This window comes from Aotus nancymaae, unplaced genomic scaffold (assembly GCF_030222135.1).
Source record: "Aotus nancymaae isolate 86718 unplaced genomic scaffold, 86718_ANA_hifiasm-v0.15.2.pri h1tg000059l, whole genome shotgun sequence".
Classification (NCBI taxonomy): Eukaryota; Metazoa; Chordata; class Mammalia; order Primates; family Aotidae; genus Aotus; species Aotus nancymaae.
In genome coordinates, this window is record NW_026988473.1 from 49,121,492 (window position 1) to 49,139,939 (window position 18,448).

Genomic DNA, 18,448 nt, shown 5'->3' on the forward strand with positions numbered 1-18,448 from the left:
GCACTCCAGCCTGAGCAACAGTGTGAGACTTCATCTCAAAAAACAATAATAATAAAACAAAATAAAGTGCCTGACAGACAAATAAGTGCTTAATAAGGTGACAAGGGGGGTTGCTTGAGGCCAAGAGTTGGAGACCAGTCTGGGCAACATAGCAAGACCCTATCTCTATGAAGAATAAAAACTTATCCAGGCATGGTGGTGTATGCCCATAGTCCTAGCTACTTGGGGAACTGAGGCAGGAGGATCCCTTGAACCCAAGAGTTTGGGGCTGCAGTGAACTATGATCACACCACTGCACTCCAGCCTGGGTGATAAAGATAGACCTTGTCTCAAACCACACACACACACACACACACACACACACACACGCATGCACACACACACAAAACATGAAAAAGAAAGGAAACATGATACCTCCAAAGGAACACAATAATTCTCTGGTAACAGTTCTGAAAGAAAAGGAAATTTATGAAATGCTTGAAGAATTTAAAATGATAATATTGGAGAAACTCCATGAATTACAAAAGAACACAGGTAAAAAATACAAAGAAATCAAGGCAACAATTGTGATCTGAATGAAACATTCAACAATGCAATAGATATAATTTAAGAAACACCAGCCAGGCGCAGTGGCTCACGCCTGTAATCCCAGCACTATGGGAGCCCCAGGCGAGTGGATCACCTGAGGTCGGGAGCTCGAGACCAGCCTGACCAACATGGAAAAACCCTGTCTCTACTAAAAATACAAAATTAGATGGGCATGGTGGCACGTTCCTGTAATCCCAGCAACTCAGGAGGATGAGGCAAGAGAATTGCTTGAACCCGGGAGGCAGAGGTTGCGGTGAGCCGAGATCGTGCCATTGCACTCCAGCCTGGGCAACAAGAGCAAAACTCTGTCTCACAAAAAAAAAAAGAAAAAAAAAAAAAAGAGAAAGAAAAAATAGAAATCCTGGAACTGAAGAATTCAATGAATAAAATAGAAAATACAATAGACAACTTCAACAGTAGACCAGATTAGGCATAAGAAATAATTTCTGGCTGGGTACATTGGTGCACACCTGTAATCCCAACACTTTGGGAGACTAAGGTGGAAGGATCACTTGAGGTAAGGAGTTAGAGACCAGCCTAACCAACATGGTGAAAGGTGAAACCATGTCTCTACTAAAAATACAAAAATTAGCCAGGTATGGTGGCACACACCTGTAGTCCCAGCCACTCAGGAGGCTGAGGTAGAAGAATCATTGAACCCAGGAGGTGGGGGGTGCAGTGAGCCGAGACTGTGCCATTGCACTCTAGTCTGGGTGACAGAGTGTGACTCCATCTCAGAAAAAGAAGAAGAAAGAAAGAAAAAGAAAGAAAGAAAGAAAGAAAGAAAGAAAGAAAGAAAGAAAGAAAGAAAGAAAGAAAGAAAAGAAAGGACTTACTACTATAAAAATGCCAACTCTCCTACATTTAATCTATAATTCTTAACCAAAATCCCAATGTTATTATTTATAGAACCTAAAAAGCTCATTCTAAGAATGAAGAAAAAATGCACAAGATTTTGCCCTGCAATTTTGGGGGAAAAAAAGGATGAGAGAAAACATTCTGTATCCAATATGAAGATACATTATGCAGCTGCAGAAAATAGTAAAAATTAAATAATGCAATATTAATACGGAATTGGGCAAATGGCTCTGTCTAGAAATAGAATCAAGAATTATGAACGTTTGATATTTTTGAAAGATGGAATTAAAATGAACTAATTAGCATATCTGAAGCAACTGGCTAAACATTTGGGAAAATAATAAAGTATGTTCCTTTCTCATAGCTATTCAGAATACACCTCACGAGGATTAAAGAGCATGTGATGCTTTTAAAAATAACAGAAAAAATATGAGGACACTATTTTATAATCTTAGGGTAGGGGTGGTGGAAGAATTTCCTTCTTATGAAGACACAAATCCCAAAAGTCATAAATGTATGAGGCAAAGTAGCAAACGTCTGCCTCTGGCTAGACAGACAGTCCACCCTTGCTGTGAAGAACCATGTTTGCTCATTCTGCTTGTCAGCGTAACTTCCCAAACCCCTGACTCAGTGACTAAGCTCAGCTCTCTGGAAAAATGCTTGAAGATCATAAGCAGGATAGAGCACAGTTTTCCACATCTGAATCACTGCATTTTTGGAAAAGTTAAGTTCAATGAGCCCTTGTCTTTTCCTGTCCATAAGATAACATCTGACAGGATTAATGAATATGTCTCTGTAATCTATAACCACATGTACTCTCACACCTGAACTTTGATGCGATTTTGCTCTAACGTAACCTCTGAGCACCTTTAGATAACTTCTGAGCACATGCAGAACGTCCACCACCTGTATAGAAGCTGAGGGCTGAAATGCTGCTTTGGAGCAGTCTAACAGAGACTCTCTGAAAGATTCTCCCAGATTGCAATGCTCAGTAAGACTCTGAATAAAACTAACATTAATTCTTTAAAAGCCTGACTTTTTTTTTTTCCCTTTAGTTGACAAAGGAAAAGACCAATTTCATAATTTTTTTTTTTTTTTTTGAGACAGGATCTTGCTCTGTCGCCCGGGCTGGAATGCAGTGGTACCATCATGTTTCACAGTTGCCTCAAAGATCTGGGCTCAAGCAACCCTCCCCACTCAGCATCCTAAGTAGCTGAGATTACAGGTGTGCACCACCATGCTGGGCTTGATGTCATAAATATTAAAAACTTTTTCTTTAGCAAGAAAAAGGAAAAAAAAAACAATGTAATAGCAAACTGGGAAACATACCTAACCCAGTATTCATAATCAAAATATTTTGAGAGATTTTACAAATCGATAAGACACAGAGCAGCCTGGGCAACATAATGAGAGACCTCATTTCTACAAAACATAGAAGTAATAAATAAAAATTAGCCAGACATGGCGGCATGCGCCTGTAGTCCCAGCTACTTGGGAGGCGGAGGCAAGAGGATCACTGGAGCCCAGGAGTTTGAGGTTGTAGTTAGTCATGACTGCACCACTGCACTCCAGCCTGGGTGAGAGTGAGATCCTGTCAAAAAAAGAAAAAAAAAAGAGAGAGCGAGAGAAACAGAAACAGAAAATCATACCATAAGGAAAATGGGAAGGTCTCTGAATAGGCAGTTCACAGAAGAATAAATGTAAATCACTGATAAACTTATAAAAAGATGCTCGACCTCATTAGTAGTCAAGAAAACTAAAATGAGTTTTTAATCTGTCACATGGCAAAATTTAGAAAGATTGATACTATACAAAGCAATGTTGACCATAGGAGAAAGATACCCTTATGTGCTATTTATCAAAGTGTACATTGGTAAGGCTTTCCGGGGTACAATTTAATACATATCATTTAGCCTGAAAGTTTAAGCCACGTTAGAAATCTAACCTACAGAAGTACACACATAGATGTGCAAAGGTGTATATAAGGATATTCATTGTGACATTATTTCTACTGTTAAAAGATTAGAAACAACTCAAAAATCTTTTCATAAGGGAATGATTAAATAAATCAGCTGGAAAACTATGCACCTATTATAAAGAAAGAGATTTACATACTGATATGAAAATTTCTTCTAAGGCCAAGATATTACAAATATTTTATAAATTGTGCAATAATTTATAAAATATATATATATCAGTCATATACATTTGTATGTGTACATATACATCTGGATATATAAAAACATATATATATAACATATATAAAAACACAATTAACTGTGGTTACCTTTGGTTAATGAGGAGAATGGAAAGGAAGGACACAAAATGAGAACTTTTTTATGGTGTGAGCAATTCTGCAAGTAAAAAACATTTCTTGTGAAATGTTTGTAATTACAGGTTTTTTTTTTAGAATACATGCTACATGGGAAGCACTCAAAGCCTCAAAGTAATGATACTGCATAAATTCAAGGTACTGATATTATCATACTCATTATTATTGTCAGCGTTCTTATCCTCCACAACTATCAACACTGATATGACTTTCATCAGAGAAATTTAAACAAGATTTACAAATAGAAGTTCATTTAATCACAGAGCACACCTTTGAGGCAAGGCTATAATTCCAAAATACAGACATAATAAATGACTTGCCCAGAGTCTCAAACAAGTCAGGAAATGATCCAGAGCCAGGATTCCACTCTGGTACAAATAAATATATATACTGGCTCTCGGCACAGTGCTATAAATAACCCCATCCGCTGGCATTTCAGAATCTTCCCAAGTAATTGAGTGTTTAAATGACTTTCAAACCTTCACTTTGGCTTTAAAAAGTGCCTATATCTGGCATTCTTTTTAAAGGGGTGGCTTTTAAAAGTTTAACATCAACCTTCCCAAGAAAGTTAAGGGAGTAAGATTAGTTTTCACCTTCTGTAAGAGGACAACTCTGAAAGAACATAGTGTTTTTCCAAATGACAGTTTTGACTATATTATTTAGCCAAAGATCAATAACTTAGCAGAAGTACTCTGTAACTGCATTATCCTCATCCTGGAAACTTTCTTAAGAAAAGGAAGTATAAAAGACACTTATCTGAATCAGAAAAACTGACCCAAGCGCTGCCTATTCCAAAATCTATATGTTGCATATAATTTTGCATAACTCCATCTACTTCTCTAAACCTCAGATTCCTCATTCCTTGTAAATTGGGATGAGAATACCTCCCTGCTTAATTAAATAAGTTGTCTCAAGTTCCAAATGAGAGAGAGATTGTGAAGGTACTCTGTAAAGTTCCAGATAAATGATTATTAATGGGCCAGGCGCAGTGGCTCACACCTGTAATACCAGCACTTTGGGAGACCAAGGTGGGCAGATCACTTGAGCTCAAGAATTTCATACCAGCCTGGGCAACATGGTGAAACCCTATCTTTGCCAAAAACACAAAAAATTAGCCAGCAGTGATGGCAGGCACCTGTAGTCCCAGCTACTAGGGAGGCTGAGGTGGGAGAATCACTGGAGCCCAGGAGGCAGAGGTGGCAGTGAGCCAAGATGACACCTCTACACTCCAGCCTGGGTGACAGAGTGAGATCCTGCCTCCAAAAAAAATTTTTTAATTAAATTATTATTGTTTGAAACTTAAGTTCTCAATACAAGTAAACCTCCTGTCCTTCTCCCCAAAAATATGAGAAAAGTCTCTCAATTTGGGGCCCTATAATTTGCTTTTTTCTAGACCAATAGTTTCAACTAGTCTAGAAAAGGAGTATATGACATTTATTTGTGAGATGTGTCATTATTTAAAGTAACAAAGTGATTAGCCTTTTATAAATTAAAGAGAATGACACTAGAGATGTTGCAATATCTGCCACAGTTCCTTTCTGAGTGAACTGCCCTCCTTCACCTTCTGCTGTACCTGCTGTATACACCAATTCCACCTTTTGTTTTGTTTTGTTTTTTTGAGACAGAGTCTCATTCTGTCGCCCAGGCTGGAGTGCAGTGGTATGATCTCAGCTCACTGCAACCTCTGCCTCCTGGCTTCAGGCAATTCTCCTTCCTCAGCCTCCCGAGTAGCTGGGACTACAGATGTGCACCACCACACCCAGCTAATTTCTGTATTATTACGTAGAGATAGGGTTTCACTATGTTGGCCAGGCTAGTGTCGAACTCCTGACTTCAGATGATCTGCCTGCCTTGGCCTCCCAAAGTGCTGAGATTATAGATGTGAGCCACTGTGTCCAGCATTTATATATATATATATATATATATATATATATATATATATATATATAGAGAGAGAGAGAGAGAGAGAGAGAGAGAGAGAGAGAGAGAGTCTTGCTCTGTTACCTAGGCAGGAGTGCAATAGCGTGATCTCAGCTCACTGCAAACTCCACCTCCTGGGTTCAAATGATTCTCCTGCCTCAGCTTCTGGAGTAGCTGGGATTACAGGCTTGCACCATCATGTCCAACTAATTTTTGTATATTCCTGCTCTTTTTTAACCACAACCAGATCTAGATTAAAAGGTGGGCAGTTGGGGAATTGCCCAAATCATTTATCTGTAAGGGGCACTGAAATATCACTGGAATAATCAGTAACCATAGAGCCAATTAACATTTGCATAGGCAAACTCTTACACAAGTAGAGAAATATAAATTTTTTCCTGCTTCAGGGAAGTGGAAACTAAAAACAATAGTATTAATCTTTCAACCTAAATAACAAACAGAGGGAGGCTCTCTAGAAGAAAATGATGTTTACTTGGGAATAAAGCATTGCAGTGGGAATATGTGTGCCATAGTAAATTATGTGTGCATTCAGGGAGGTAAAGGAAGACAAAGGTTTTTAAAGAAAAAATGTGAAGGATTATAGTAATTATTTTGAGATAATTATCTTTGGCTACAAAGATCAATAACAAAGGTAATACCAGTCCAAGATTGCACAGGGAGTTGCTGGGCAGATGTCCTTGAAGAAGTAATTTTTGTGTAAGATTTTGACAGCCTTTAAGCAAGGTCATGGATTTTGCAAAGTATTTTGTGACAGTTTTTGTTAGCAGGCATCTGTGCATGAGAATCCTCTCTTAATGGCCTTCCTGGGTTCTACTGTCTGTTTTTTTTTCCCCCCACAATAGTGACTCTTGATTCTGACAACTTTCACAAACTTAACAGTTATTGTATTTGTTTTTGTTGTTGTTTGAAACAGGGTCTTGCTATGTTTCCCAGGCTGGTCTTGAACTCCTGAATGGCATAAAATGTTACAAGGGGTTGCATCTTGTTACAAGGGGTTGCATCTGAAGAAGGAGCCAAGAATTTTTTGTTGTTGTTATTGTATATAATACTTTTAGTTCTACTTGAATTTTTTAACTCTATGCTCGTATTGCTTGGATAAAAATTAAAATTAAAATAACAAAAAGAATATCCCAAACTTGGGCCTTTAAGCCAGAACAAGTAAACTACACATCACAAGACCACTAGCTGAAGAGAGGGAGCTCCAGACATTCCTGTCCATACTTACCTTACTTCCCACCTAGCACTATCACTGTGTAACATTGAAAACAAATTTTAAAAGCAAAACCAGTTTTGGGCCAGTGTGGTGGCTCATGCCTGTAATTCCAGCACTTTGGGAGGTGAAGATGGGCAGACTGCTTGAGCCCAGGAGTTTGAGACCAGCCTGGGCAGCATAACAAGACCCTGTCTCTATAAAAAGAAAAAAAGAAAAGCAAAACTAGTTTAATGAGAATCTTTAATGCCTAAAGAGTTGATCACCCCAATAATGGGATGACTTTGAGTAAGAAAATGACTTTAGGCTGGGTGCAGTAGCTCACACCTGTAATCCTAACACTTTGAGAGGCTGAGACAGGAGGATCACTTGAGCCCAGGAGTTCAAGACTAGCCTAGGCAACATGATGAGACCTCATCTCCACAAAAAATACAAAAATTAGCCTTGTATGGTGGTGTGCACCTATAGTCCTAGCTACTTAGGAGGCGGAGGTGGGAGAATCACCTGAGCCCAGGAGGTTGAGGCTGCAGTGAGCCATGATGGTACCACTGCACTCCAGTGGTACCTGAGTAAACCCCATCTAAAAAAAAAAAAAAAAAAAGAGAGAGAGACTTTAATGTCTGTATTTTAGGTAAAGTGCTTTTCTGTGTACAGGATAAATTTGATAGAGATTGGCTGGTAGCTAGGAGATTGGTTAAGGAAATTAATAGTAAATCTAGATTGATGGCAGAGGAATTGGATAAAAAAGTTGGTCTAAGAGATTAGAACAATTGAGGACTTTTTTCTTATTATTATATATTTATGATTATTTTATTTTTATTATATATTCTTTTATTCTTATTTTATATATTTTTTATTTTTATAGAGATGGGGGTCTCACCAAGTTGCCCATTCTGGTCTCAAACTCCTGGGCTCAGGCAATCCTCCTGCCTTGGCCTCCCAAAGTGCTGGGATTATAGGCATGAGCCACCATGCCTGCCCAAGGATTTCTTTGTAGCTGATCAGATATGACAGGCAAGAAAAGGAAATTTAGTAGGTATCTCCCACTTTTCCATTGGCCCACAATCCCTTCCTTTTAGGCACTGGTCACTCACCCACTCCATGAAATTCTTATGGCATAGCAGACTCATATCCTCAAAACTGAAGGAGATATGTGTCCCAACAAGTTGGCCATTCAGAGCATTCCTTGACTGGCCAGTGTATTTACTTCACAGACATAAGCCAAAATGAATGAAACCTTTCTTCCAATAAAGTTGGGGGAACATGCTTTCTCCATAAGTTTTGGGATGTCAGAGGCCATCACACTGTCATGTAGATAGGGCCTATCAAGCAATAGAGTCAGACATGGCTGGGCATGGTGGCTCACATCTGTAATCCCAGCACTTTGGGAGGCTAAAGCAGGAGGATTACTTGAGCTCAGAAGATCGAGACAGGCCTGGGTAACATGGATAAACCCCATCTTTACAAAAAATACAAAAAAAATTAGCCAGGCATGGTGTAGTATACGCCTGTATGTAGTATATGCCTGGAGCCTGTAGTCCCAGCTACTTGGTGGGGTTGAGGAGGAGGATTGCTTGAGCTCAGGAGGTCAAGGCTGCAGTGAGCCATGATGGACCACTGTACTCCAGCCTGAATGACAAAATGAAACCCTGTCTCAAAAAAAAAGAAAAAATTAATAATTGACATTAGTTTTATTCATAGGCAAAATATATTGAAACTGTAAAACTGTATTTCACAAGCCTTCAAGCTCAATGTATATTATGTCTATTTATAAATCTCATAATTTTTGCATAAAAACATGGACAATCACTTTCACTTATGTTCTGCTATGGTTTAATTAATTCACAAGTGTTAACAGACTATTCGTTAAATATTTAACATCATTTGCATAATCAACTAATCTCATTTTCTTAGACATTTTAAACTATGATTACAAATGTAATACATCTAACATCTAGCCAGTGAAAATTTTATAAACACATAACTCTTGCAAATCTAATATCAATAAACCAATCATACAGGTGGTCATGAAATTCCCTTAAATGTTTCATACATCTTGAAGGCTGACAAAGCACACAACACCCCAATAATGAGAACTTTCACAAAAATAATGAAACTATATTAATTTTCCCTCTTTATATTAAAGGTTCCAAATTGTGGCCAACATGAAGATGTGCCACTCAGATATTCTTTCAAGCAAGGACTCTGCCCTGCTTAGGAGCAGGTAGTATGATCGGCAGATGGCCTCTTGTTGGCTCTTTCAGGGTGTGCCTCAGCTGCAGTCATGCCCTTCCCAGGGCAGCCCATGTCTAGTAATTGAGGGAGGAAGGGAGGAGTATATAAAGGTAAGGGGTGATACACTCTGACCTACAATACTGGCTCCATAGTTTTCTCTCTGATCATCTGCTTCTGGAAAACCTAGTGCATACAAATTAACTCATAAAACCAACATGAATGGAATTGTCATCTCAGATGTCCTACAGCAACTGAGGCTGCAAATTTGGGGTATCAGTCACAATTCTTGTTACTACTTCCAGCCATTAGTTGACTTGAGCCACAAGTTAACAAACTGAGTCTTTTTTTTCCCAAGAACTGAGAGAGGTACTGAGTCCTTTTTAATGGTGAGGCTCAACTTCCTTACCTAATATATTACTGTAATCTTATTCACAGTAGTTTTCTGCCTAATATAAATCAAGTATGCACATAAACACAGTTTGTAGTTCCCACAACCAGCATCACACCTAATCCAGGTTCTGCCACTAATTAGTTCTTGGAACTGGGGCAAGTTACTTACCTCTTTGTGCTTAATTTCCTTATCTGTAAAATAATGTTAATCATCTGATAAAGTTGTTGTGAACAGTAAATACTTAATACATTTAAAAGTGTATAGGCCAGAACTGGTGGCTCATACCTGTAATCCCAACACTTTGGGAGGCCAAGGCAGGTGGATCGTTTGACCCTAAGAGTTCGAGATCAGCCTGGGTAACATGGTGAAACCCCATCCTTACGAAAAAATACAAAAATTAGCCGGACATGGTGGCATGTACCTGTAGTCCCAGCTACTCAGGAAGCTGAGGTGGGAGGATCATTTGAGCACAGAAGGTTGAAGTTGCATGGAGCTGAGAGTGTGCCACTGCACTCCAGGTTGCATGGAGCTGAGAGCCTGCCTCAAAAAAAAAAAAAAAAAAAAAGCACATACAATAGCTCCTTGATCTACACTATGTATTCAATAAATGCTAGCTACATATTATTGGTCTGAGTTCTACATTGTCTATTTTTTCTTATCTGTCTCATCAACATTCTATAATAATTTGACAAAACGATTACAAAAAAAGTTCTTGTTTCATGAACCTTAATTATCAGACACTTCAGATTTGGGGCCCTGTATTAATCCATGCTCACACTGCTATAAAGAAAAAAACAAAACCAAGATTGGGTAATTTATAAAGGAAAGAAGAGGTTTAATTAACTCAGTTGCCCATGGCTGGGGTGGCCTCAAGAAGTTTTCCAATCATGGAGGAAGGGGAAGCAGGCAGGTCTTACATGGCAGGTCTTAGATGGCGGCAGGAGAGAGAGAGCATGTGAGAACGCAGGAAAAACTACCATTAATAAAACCATCAGATCTTGTGAGAATTCACTCACTATCACAACAGCATGGGAGAAATCATTCTCATAATCCAATCACTTTAATCCCTCCATACGTGGGGATTAAAATTCGAGAAAAGATTTGGGTAGAGACACAGAGCCAAATCATATCAGGACCTAAGTCCTAAACTTTAGATGAACTTATTTAAACACTATTCTGTCTATCAGTTTAATGTTTTGGGCTTTTCCTCTTTATGAAGATGCAAACTAGATGTGTAAAGACCGGTTTGGGAGCACATACATAAAAGGTTTTTCTAATATATGAAACATGAAAATACCAGATTATTCCAATATTATTCTGAAGCGAGACTTCCGCAATAACAAAATAAAATTCTTTGCTCTTCAAGTAAGACTGTGACCCCTTCCCAAAAACGACTTATGCATTTATAGTTAAAGTTCAAATGAAAATGATTTAATACGAATAATTTAAAAATAATAGTAAGTACATATGGACAACTTACTACAGGGCGAGATGATGTCGTAAATGACTTTAAAATATTTGGAACTAAATGTCAGTCCTAGGAAATTGCACAGTCCTGTAAATCGTGTTATTAAGGATTAGGCTTCTTTCAACACCTTAGATACTTGATCAGAAGTGTATTTAAGAAAAAGGAAAGCTGCCCTTGCTTTTGACCCCAAGTTGGGAATTTTCTGTCATTGGTGCAGTGCCTGAAAATATGATCCAATCTTCATTTAGTCATTTCTACGGAGTCTGGAAAGGCTAACATATTGCAAATAATGGGACCTACTCGTACCTTCCCCCCTTAAGAAGCGTATCTATTTCAAGGTGCCTATTTGGAAAAACAGACTCCAGGTCTCCACCACAGATCCAAAATGAAAGCACACAACCCGCAGCCTTTGGCCGTGGTGTTTTTGAAAACAGGGAAGGGCACAGAACCATGGCTTAAAATACCAGAAAGCTGCAGCCCACAAAAAGGGTATTCCGCGGCGTGTTGGACCTTCCCTGCAGGCAATCGTTCTGTGCAGGCGGGCGGACGTTCCTGCGGGAAGGGCGCCACTGTGAGAGATGCAAAGACATTAACTGGACTTTCAGCTTTCCAGTGGACGCTGCGGGGCCCCTTTCCCTATCCAGTCCTGTACCGCGGCTCCCCAGCCCACCCCGGGCCACCCAAAAGGTCCGGCGGGGTTTGCGCCGGATCAGCGCCCGCTGGTCGGACTCAGCCCTCCGCACAGCCAGGCCGGCCAGGCCCCGAGACACTCCGTCGTCGGGTGTGGGACGGCGAAGGAAAGGGCGAGTTTTCTTCCCAGAGTCCAGTGGAAAACCAAGGAAAGGAGGCGGCGGCTGTGTAAACCGGGCCTGGGGTGCGGACTCCGGAAACAAAAGAGGTGGCGAATGCACAGCAGCCGAGGCTCTGCGTGCTCCTTTGGGGCCACTACGAACCACATGAATCACCCCTGTTCGGGCAAAGCGCCAGAAATGATGAAAACGCAGATTCATGGGTTCCACTCCAGCCCTACAAGATCACCAACAGTATCTGGCAGCACCCAGGAATCTGCCCTCTCAACAAGCGCCCAGGCCGACGGGCTAGTTAAGTTTGAGAACAATTGCTTCATACCCAGCCGCTCAGCTATCGCCAACGAAGTACCGCTGCCGCTGCGGCTGCAGCTGAGGCCGGGCCGCGCCTCAACCGAGCTTGGTCCTTTCCTGTGGTCCCGCCCCGCTGCTCAGCGCGGATTGGTGGCGGGGTAAAAATCTGGCGCTGATTGGGCGGTGGTGAAGTCGCTCGTGAAGACTGTAGGGTTCGAGTGCTCTGGAGTGCTAAATTTATCTTCAGACCAGCGACCGCGTCAGCCGCGAATCGGATCTCTATGGAGGTGGCCTAGGCGCTATCCCTGAGCTGAGAGCATCACCCTGTCCCCGAATCCTTTCCTCTGTTTTGTTTTTCATTCCCCTTCCCTTCTCCCCTCCCCCTCCAGTCCGCGACGACTGGTTCTTGACCCTGTTCAGGCCTCGGTGAAGGTGAGGAGCAGAGCCGCCGCCACCGCGGCTAAGCGGTGCGCTCTGAAATGGCCGCTTCCCGGAGCTGTCTAAAATGGCGGTCGCGGGCTCAGCAGGGGACCGCGGCGCTGCTGTGCAGCCCAGCCGCGGCGAAGACCGTTCTTTCCATCGCTGATGGACATGAAGTAGAGAGATGGTATTGGGTGCTGAGACGTTTTCATGTGGTCGTTAGCGGAGGCGGCCGCCCGGGGACGTGAGAGGAATCCTGAGGCAAGGGTGGGCTGCGACTGGTAGCGAGCCTCCCAGTCGTGGAGATCTGCGGGCAGCGCGCACCTGTGACAGGGAGGCGCTGAGGGATAGTTGGCCCTGGCCGCACATCCAGGTGACGGTTTAGAAAAGCATTTAGATGTTGAAGGACCCACCTTTCTGGCTGACCTGCACTCAGACCCTGCCCTCCTGACCCTAAGGGTTTTGTTACCAGCCGGAACCGCCCGAGGGGAGGGGGGGAAAGTATTGTGATACCTGTCAGTTTACCCGGAAGGAAACCAAAGACGAAGGTTTTCCCCACTCTTCAGGGAGTGGAATGGGAACTTTACTCTCAAGGGAGTCCAGATTCTTTGTCCTCCAGAAATTCTGGGGAATCACCTTTGAAGAGGTGGGGATGAGAACCTCCTTTCTGAAAACAAAAGCTTCCTACTCTTCTGTGTCCTTCTCTAGCGACGAAGGAGAGGGATTCTAATCTTAGGTGAACCAGTATCTCCACAAAGTTCTCCGATGCAAAATCCACATGGAGACTATGGAAAGAGAATCTGCTTTTTTGCTCCCAATAAGAAGTGGGGCTTTCTGCTGTTGCCAGTATGAGACCCTCGACTTTCTGGCAGTTGTAACCCATTGTTCATCTATTTCTCTGTGTAGCCTAACTCCTAGTAACCAGATTTTTTAGTAGTTGGGGTATTAAAACTATTGAGGAACACACAAGTAATGGCTAGACACACGGGCTATGCAAACTTTTTGGGCTCTGGACTTGGCTTTTCACTTAGAAGAGGTGTTAGCGAGGCGTGTTAATATCTCTGTGTCTGTTTATCTCTAAAGTGGGGTTATTAATAGTCCTTGTCTCTTCATAGTTGAGATCATCTATATGAGGAATTTAGCACAGTTATTGGCATATAATAAACAATGATCACTCATTAAACATTGTTTCCCTGAGAAGATTGGTTATTGGGGGCTAAAAGTGATTGTAGTGAAAGGACTATTTCAGGTAATAGTTCTATGTATAATTCCATTTTAGATTCAAGGCCTAGTTTTAGAGACATTAAGATGAGGCTGTACTTTTAAAAATTAGATGTAAAGTTTTTGAAAGTGTGTTCTTGTTGTTTATTTAACAATTTGTATGAAGTGAGTGGATGGGGCAGCTAAATTGCCAGAATATTGAACAGGATGAAAATGTTAGAATTTTTACTATGCGAGACATCTTCTGTTTCAGTCTAAGATCTGCATTGCAGTAAAGAATCATTTGCACTGCTTAGATCCAGAAAGAATGGTCATCTTACAGGCTTATAGTTCTGCTTGTTATCGTGTCTAATTTTAATTTTTCTCATTCTAGGCTTTTGGTTACTCCCCTTCCCACCCCATCCCTTATTTTTATTATTTTGAAGAGTGCATTTCAAGCTGCCAAGGTGGAGAGAGGGATTACAGAAAGGAGAACGCCTTATTTCAGGTATCTTACCCTCTACCCCTTAATAGGAGAACCATTTTTTATTCAGGATCTAACATGACAATGCAAAACTTACCCTATATCTATAGCCAGGTTATAAAGTTTAAACCTAAAGTAGCTATATTTGGGCAGACATAATTTGTATGCCTTAATTTATAGAGGTAATAGTATTCTTTAGCAATCCTTAGGTTGCATTATCCTTTTAATTATGATTTGTTTTATTATATGAGGAATAAACCTATTAAAAGAGAGTTTATATTTTCATTAGGTCCTGGTTAAGTCTTCACCTGTTGTATAAATAGAACACCGAGTAATCCGTAAAAATATATTACTTTCATTGAGTCTTAATTTGGATAATGTAAACATTTATATAATTTAAATCCAGAGAAACAGTACCTAACTTTTTATCTACAATTTATTCTGCATTGTTAACACATAGTATTTAGGATACAGTAGAATTGTGTGTCTTGTAAAACTTGGAACTATGTGTATGTTTATTTCACTTCTTTAGAATTGTTGATAGCCCTGAAGGGACTTCAGATATATAATAGTATCAACAACTAATACATCTAATGGCAGTAGGCATCAAAAGCTAAAAGAGATTTCACAATACTACATACCATGAGACAGGGCTGATAACTATGGCCCATGCTGTCTGGTTTTGTACCTAACGTTTTATTGGAACACACCTGTGCCCATTTTTTTATGTGTTGTCTATGGCTGCTGTCATGTTACAACTACAAAGTTGAGTAGTTGCATAAGAGACTGTATGGCCCTTTACCAAAAAAAACCCTGCCAACCCCCACCATGGGACATATTCTTCAAGATCCCTTTCTTAAAAATGTGTGTAACAACTCTTAATAGTTTCTTGGCTCAATTATTCCCAAATTATATTTTATAGAATATTAATATTCTCTAAGTTAATAAATGTTTTGAGAAAAAGATTGATGCTAATAGTTTTTCTTTATGGTTGATGTTACTATGTTTCTTTAAATATGAGATTAAGACTACTAAACTCATTTCTATAGCTTTTATTTTTATGTGATAATCTACCTTTAAGAAAAGGTGTACCATACCTGAGAGCACCAGGAAGTCGCATGAGAGATCACCTGATACATGAACGTATGATGTTCCATCTGCGCATTGATGCATAGGCAGCATTTACAAATTAACTGATGTGTTGCTGTGTATCATCTCTTTGATGATTGCTCGTCTTCTTTGCATCCTGTCTTATAATTTCAACACATTTGTGATACTCAATGTCTGTTCTAAATTAACTATGTTTTGTACCGCAAACTCATTGCCCATGGATCTGTTGCTGAAACAAGGAAGTCTTAAACAAGAAGTGGAATCTTTCTGTTATCAGATTGTGTCTGAATCAAATGATCAGAAGGTCGGAATATTACAAAGTGAAGAGAAACAGTTGCAACCTTCAGTTTCTAAAAAATCAGAAGGTGAGCTTTCCAGGGTCAAATTTATATCCAATTCCAACAAAATAACATTTAGTAAAAAACCAAAAAGAAGAAAATATGATGAAAGTTATTTGTCTTTTGGATTTACTTACTTCGGAAATAGAGATGCACCTCATGCTCAGTGTGTATTATGTAAGAAAATTTTATCAAATAGCTCTTTAGCCCCTAGTAAGCTTCGAAGACATTTGGAAACTAAACATGCTGCATATAAAGACAAAGACATAAGCTTTTTCAAGCAACATCTTGATTCACCTGAAAATAATAAACCCCCAACGCCTAAAATTGTGAATACAGATAATGAAAGTGCTACAGAAGCATCATACAATGTAAGTTACCATATAGCACTGAGTGGAGAGGCTCATACTATTGGAGAATTGCTTATCAAACCTTGTGCAAAAGATGTAGTGATGCGGATGTTTGATGAGCAATATAGTAAAAAAATAGATGCAGTACAGCTATCAAACAGTACTGTTGCACGTCGAATTAAGGATCTAGCTGCTGACATTGAAGAAGAGCTTGTTTGTAGACTGAAAATTTGTGATGGGTTTTCATTGCAACTAGATGAATCAGCTGATGTTTCAGGACTTGCTGTGCTGCTTGTGTTTGTTCGTTATAGGTTTAATAAGTCTATTGAGGAAGACCTACTCCTGTGTGAATCTTTGCAAAGTAATGCTACAGGTGAAGAAATATTCAACTGTATTAACAATTTTATGCAGAAACATGAAATTGAATGGGAAAAATGTGTTGATGTTTGTAGTGATGCTTCTAGGGCAGTGGATGGGAAAATTGCCGAGGCTGTCACCTTAATAAAATATGTGGCTCCTGAAAGCACCAGTAGTCACTGCCTATTATATAGACATGCACTAGCAGTTAAAATAATGCCTACATCTCTAAAAAACGTGCTAGACCAGGCAGTACAAATCATCAATTATATTAAAGCTCGACCACATCAATCCAGACTACTAAAAATTTTATGTGAGGAAATGGGTGCTCAGCACACAGCACTTCTTCTAAATACAGAGATAAGGTGGCTTTCTCGAGGTAAAGTTCTTGTAAGACTTTTTGAACTTCGTCGTGAACTTTTGGTTTTCATGGATTCTGCTTTTCGACTATCTGATTGTTTAACAAATTCATCTTGGCTGCTAAGACTTGCATATCTTGCAGATATTTTTACTAAATTAAATGAAGTTAATTTGTCAATGCAAGGAAAAAATGTGACGGTTTTTACAGTATTTGATAAAATGTCGTCATTGTTAAGAAAATTGGAATTTTGGGCCTCATCTGTAGAAGAAGAGAACTTTGATTGTTTTCCTACACTCAGTGACTTTTTGACTGAAAATAATTCTACAGTTGATAAAGATATTTGCAGTGCCATTGTGCAGCACCTTAGGGGTTTGCGCGCTACTCTGTTAAAATACTTTCCTGTAACAAGTGACAATAATGCTTGGGTTAGAAATCCATTTACAGTTACTGTTAAACCAGCCTCATTAGTAGCACGGGACTATGAGAGCCTGATTGATTTAACATCTGATTCTCAAGTGAAACAAAATTTCAGTGAACTTTCACTAAATGATTTTTGGAGTAGCCTAATTCAGGAATACCCATGCATTGCAAGACGTGCAGTGCGGATACTTCTTCCTTTTGCTACAATGCACCTGTGTGAAACAGGGTTTTCATATTATGCTGCAACAAAAACAAAATATAGGAAAAGACTTGATGCTGCACCTCATATGCGAATCCGACTCAGCAACATTACTCCTAATATTAAGCGGATATGTGATAAAAAGACACAAAAACACTGTTCTCATTAAAGTTGGAAGGGTTTGCATGTCTCATGATAACCAAATGTAAGATGAAAATAAAAGATGATTTACTTCATCTCTGGTATTTGGGGGTTTTAAATAAAGTAATTCAATTTTTTATACTATTTAGATATTAAGAAAGCTAAAGAATCAAAAATTTAAACATACTGTGTTACTGTTGGTATTTCTTCTTCATGTTGTAAATTGTAAAGGGTTCCATGATCATAACTGGGAAATAATGATCCACAAGATAGAGTCCCAGTCCCTTAACATGTCTCCTCAAGATCTAATCCCTACCAATCTTTCCCTGTCTATCCTGCAGCTCTCCGATCCCATGGAACTTCTTGCCATACCGTAAACATATCACACTGTTTTATGGTTTTAGGTCTCAAAAAACAGTTCTGTCCCCATCTTTCTGATAGGCTCCTATTTGCTTCAACACTTTGACTTGTAGGTACTTTCATTCTCTGTATCTTCCTATTTTGATTCTGTTTCATACTTGTATTTAATGTTTGTGTCTGTCTCAACTGTGAACTTGATGGTCTCATGGTTCCCAATATTTTAAGATTGAGCTCATAGACAGTTTTACCGAGTCTTATCCTTCTCTATCTACATTATCTGGAAAAAGGCTTTACTAAATTAAATGCTCAATAAAGGAAAAAAATGCTAGCGAAAGTGAACCAACAAAAAATGGATTGGGGGTTTCCTACATTCATTGATTGGTATGGTAGCAGGTGTACACAATGCTACCCTTTTGAGGTTTTTGGCAAACTTGTTCGATTAACTAGAATTCAGTGTGGCCATTATGCAGAAGTCATTGAGGAATGTCTGAGTTTTGTGATTCAGGCTGAACTATTAAGGGAAAGAGGAGAAAGTGTGAAGAGCATTTTCAGATACTTTGTTTCTTTCTCATTTCCTACATAGAT

General features: G+C 39.6%; 1 protein-coding gene and 1 long non-coding RNA gene across 3 annotated transcripts in view; one reads left to right on the top strand and one right to left on the bottom strand.

Moving 5' to 3' along the window:
- The window catches only part of LOC135270109 (uncharacterized), a 57,051-nt gene extending 45,573 nt beyond the window's left edge, over positions 1 to 11,478 (bottom strand). The window contains exon 1 of the long non-coding RNA XR_010338353.1: positions 9,977 to 11,478. This is a non-coding gene — a long non-coding RNA (uncharacterized LOC135270109). The remainder of the gene's footprint in view (positions 1 to 9,976) is intronic.
- An 865-nt stretch (positions 11,479 to 12,343) lies between these two features.
- ZBED5 (zinc finger BED-type containing 5) lies at positions 12,344 to 17,598 on the top strand. 2 transcript variants are annotated; one of them, XM_012456664.2, is made up of 3 exons: positions 12,344 to 12,555; positions 14,138 to 14,251; positions 15,277 to 17,598. In XM_012456664.2, the coding sequence occupies exon 3, from the start codon at positions 15,450 to 15,452 to the stop codon at positions 17,529 to 17,531; it is 2,082 nt and encodes a 693-aa protein (XP_012312087.1). In that variant the 5' UTR covers positions 12,344 to 12,555; positions 14,138 to 14,251; positions 15,277 to 15,449; the 3' UTR covers positions 17,532 to 17,598. The 2 variants fall into 2 exon arrangements, with proteins under 2 accessions (XP_012312087.1, XP_012312088.1); XM_012456665.2 differs by having other exon boundaries at positions 15,309 to 17,598.
- The last annotated feature ends 850 nt before the right edge of the window (positions 17,599 to 18,448 follow it).

Coding starts and splice junctions, on each gene's coding strand:
- ZBED5 (XM_012456664.2), top strand. CDS start 15,450: ATGATTGCTCGTCTTCTTTGCATCCTGTCTTATAATTTCAACACATTT.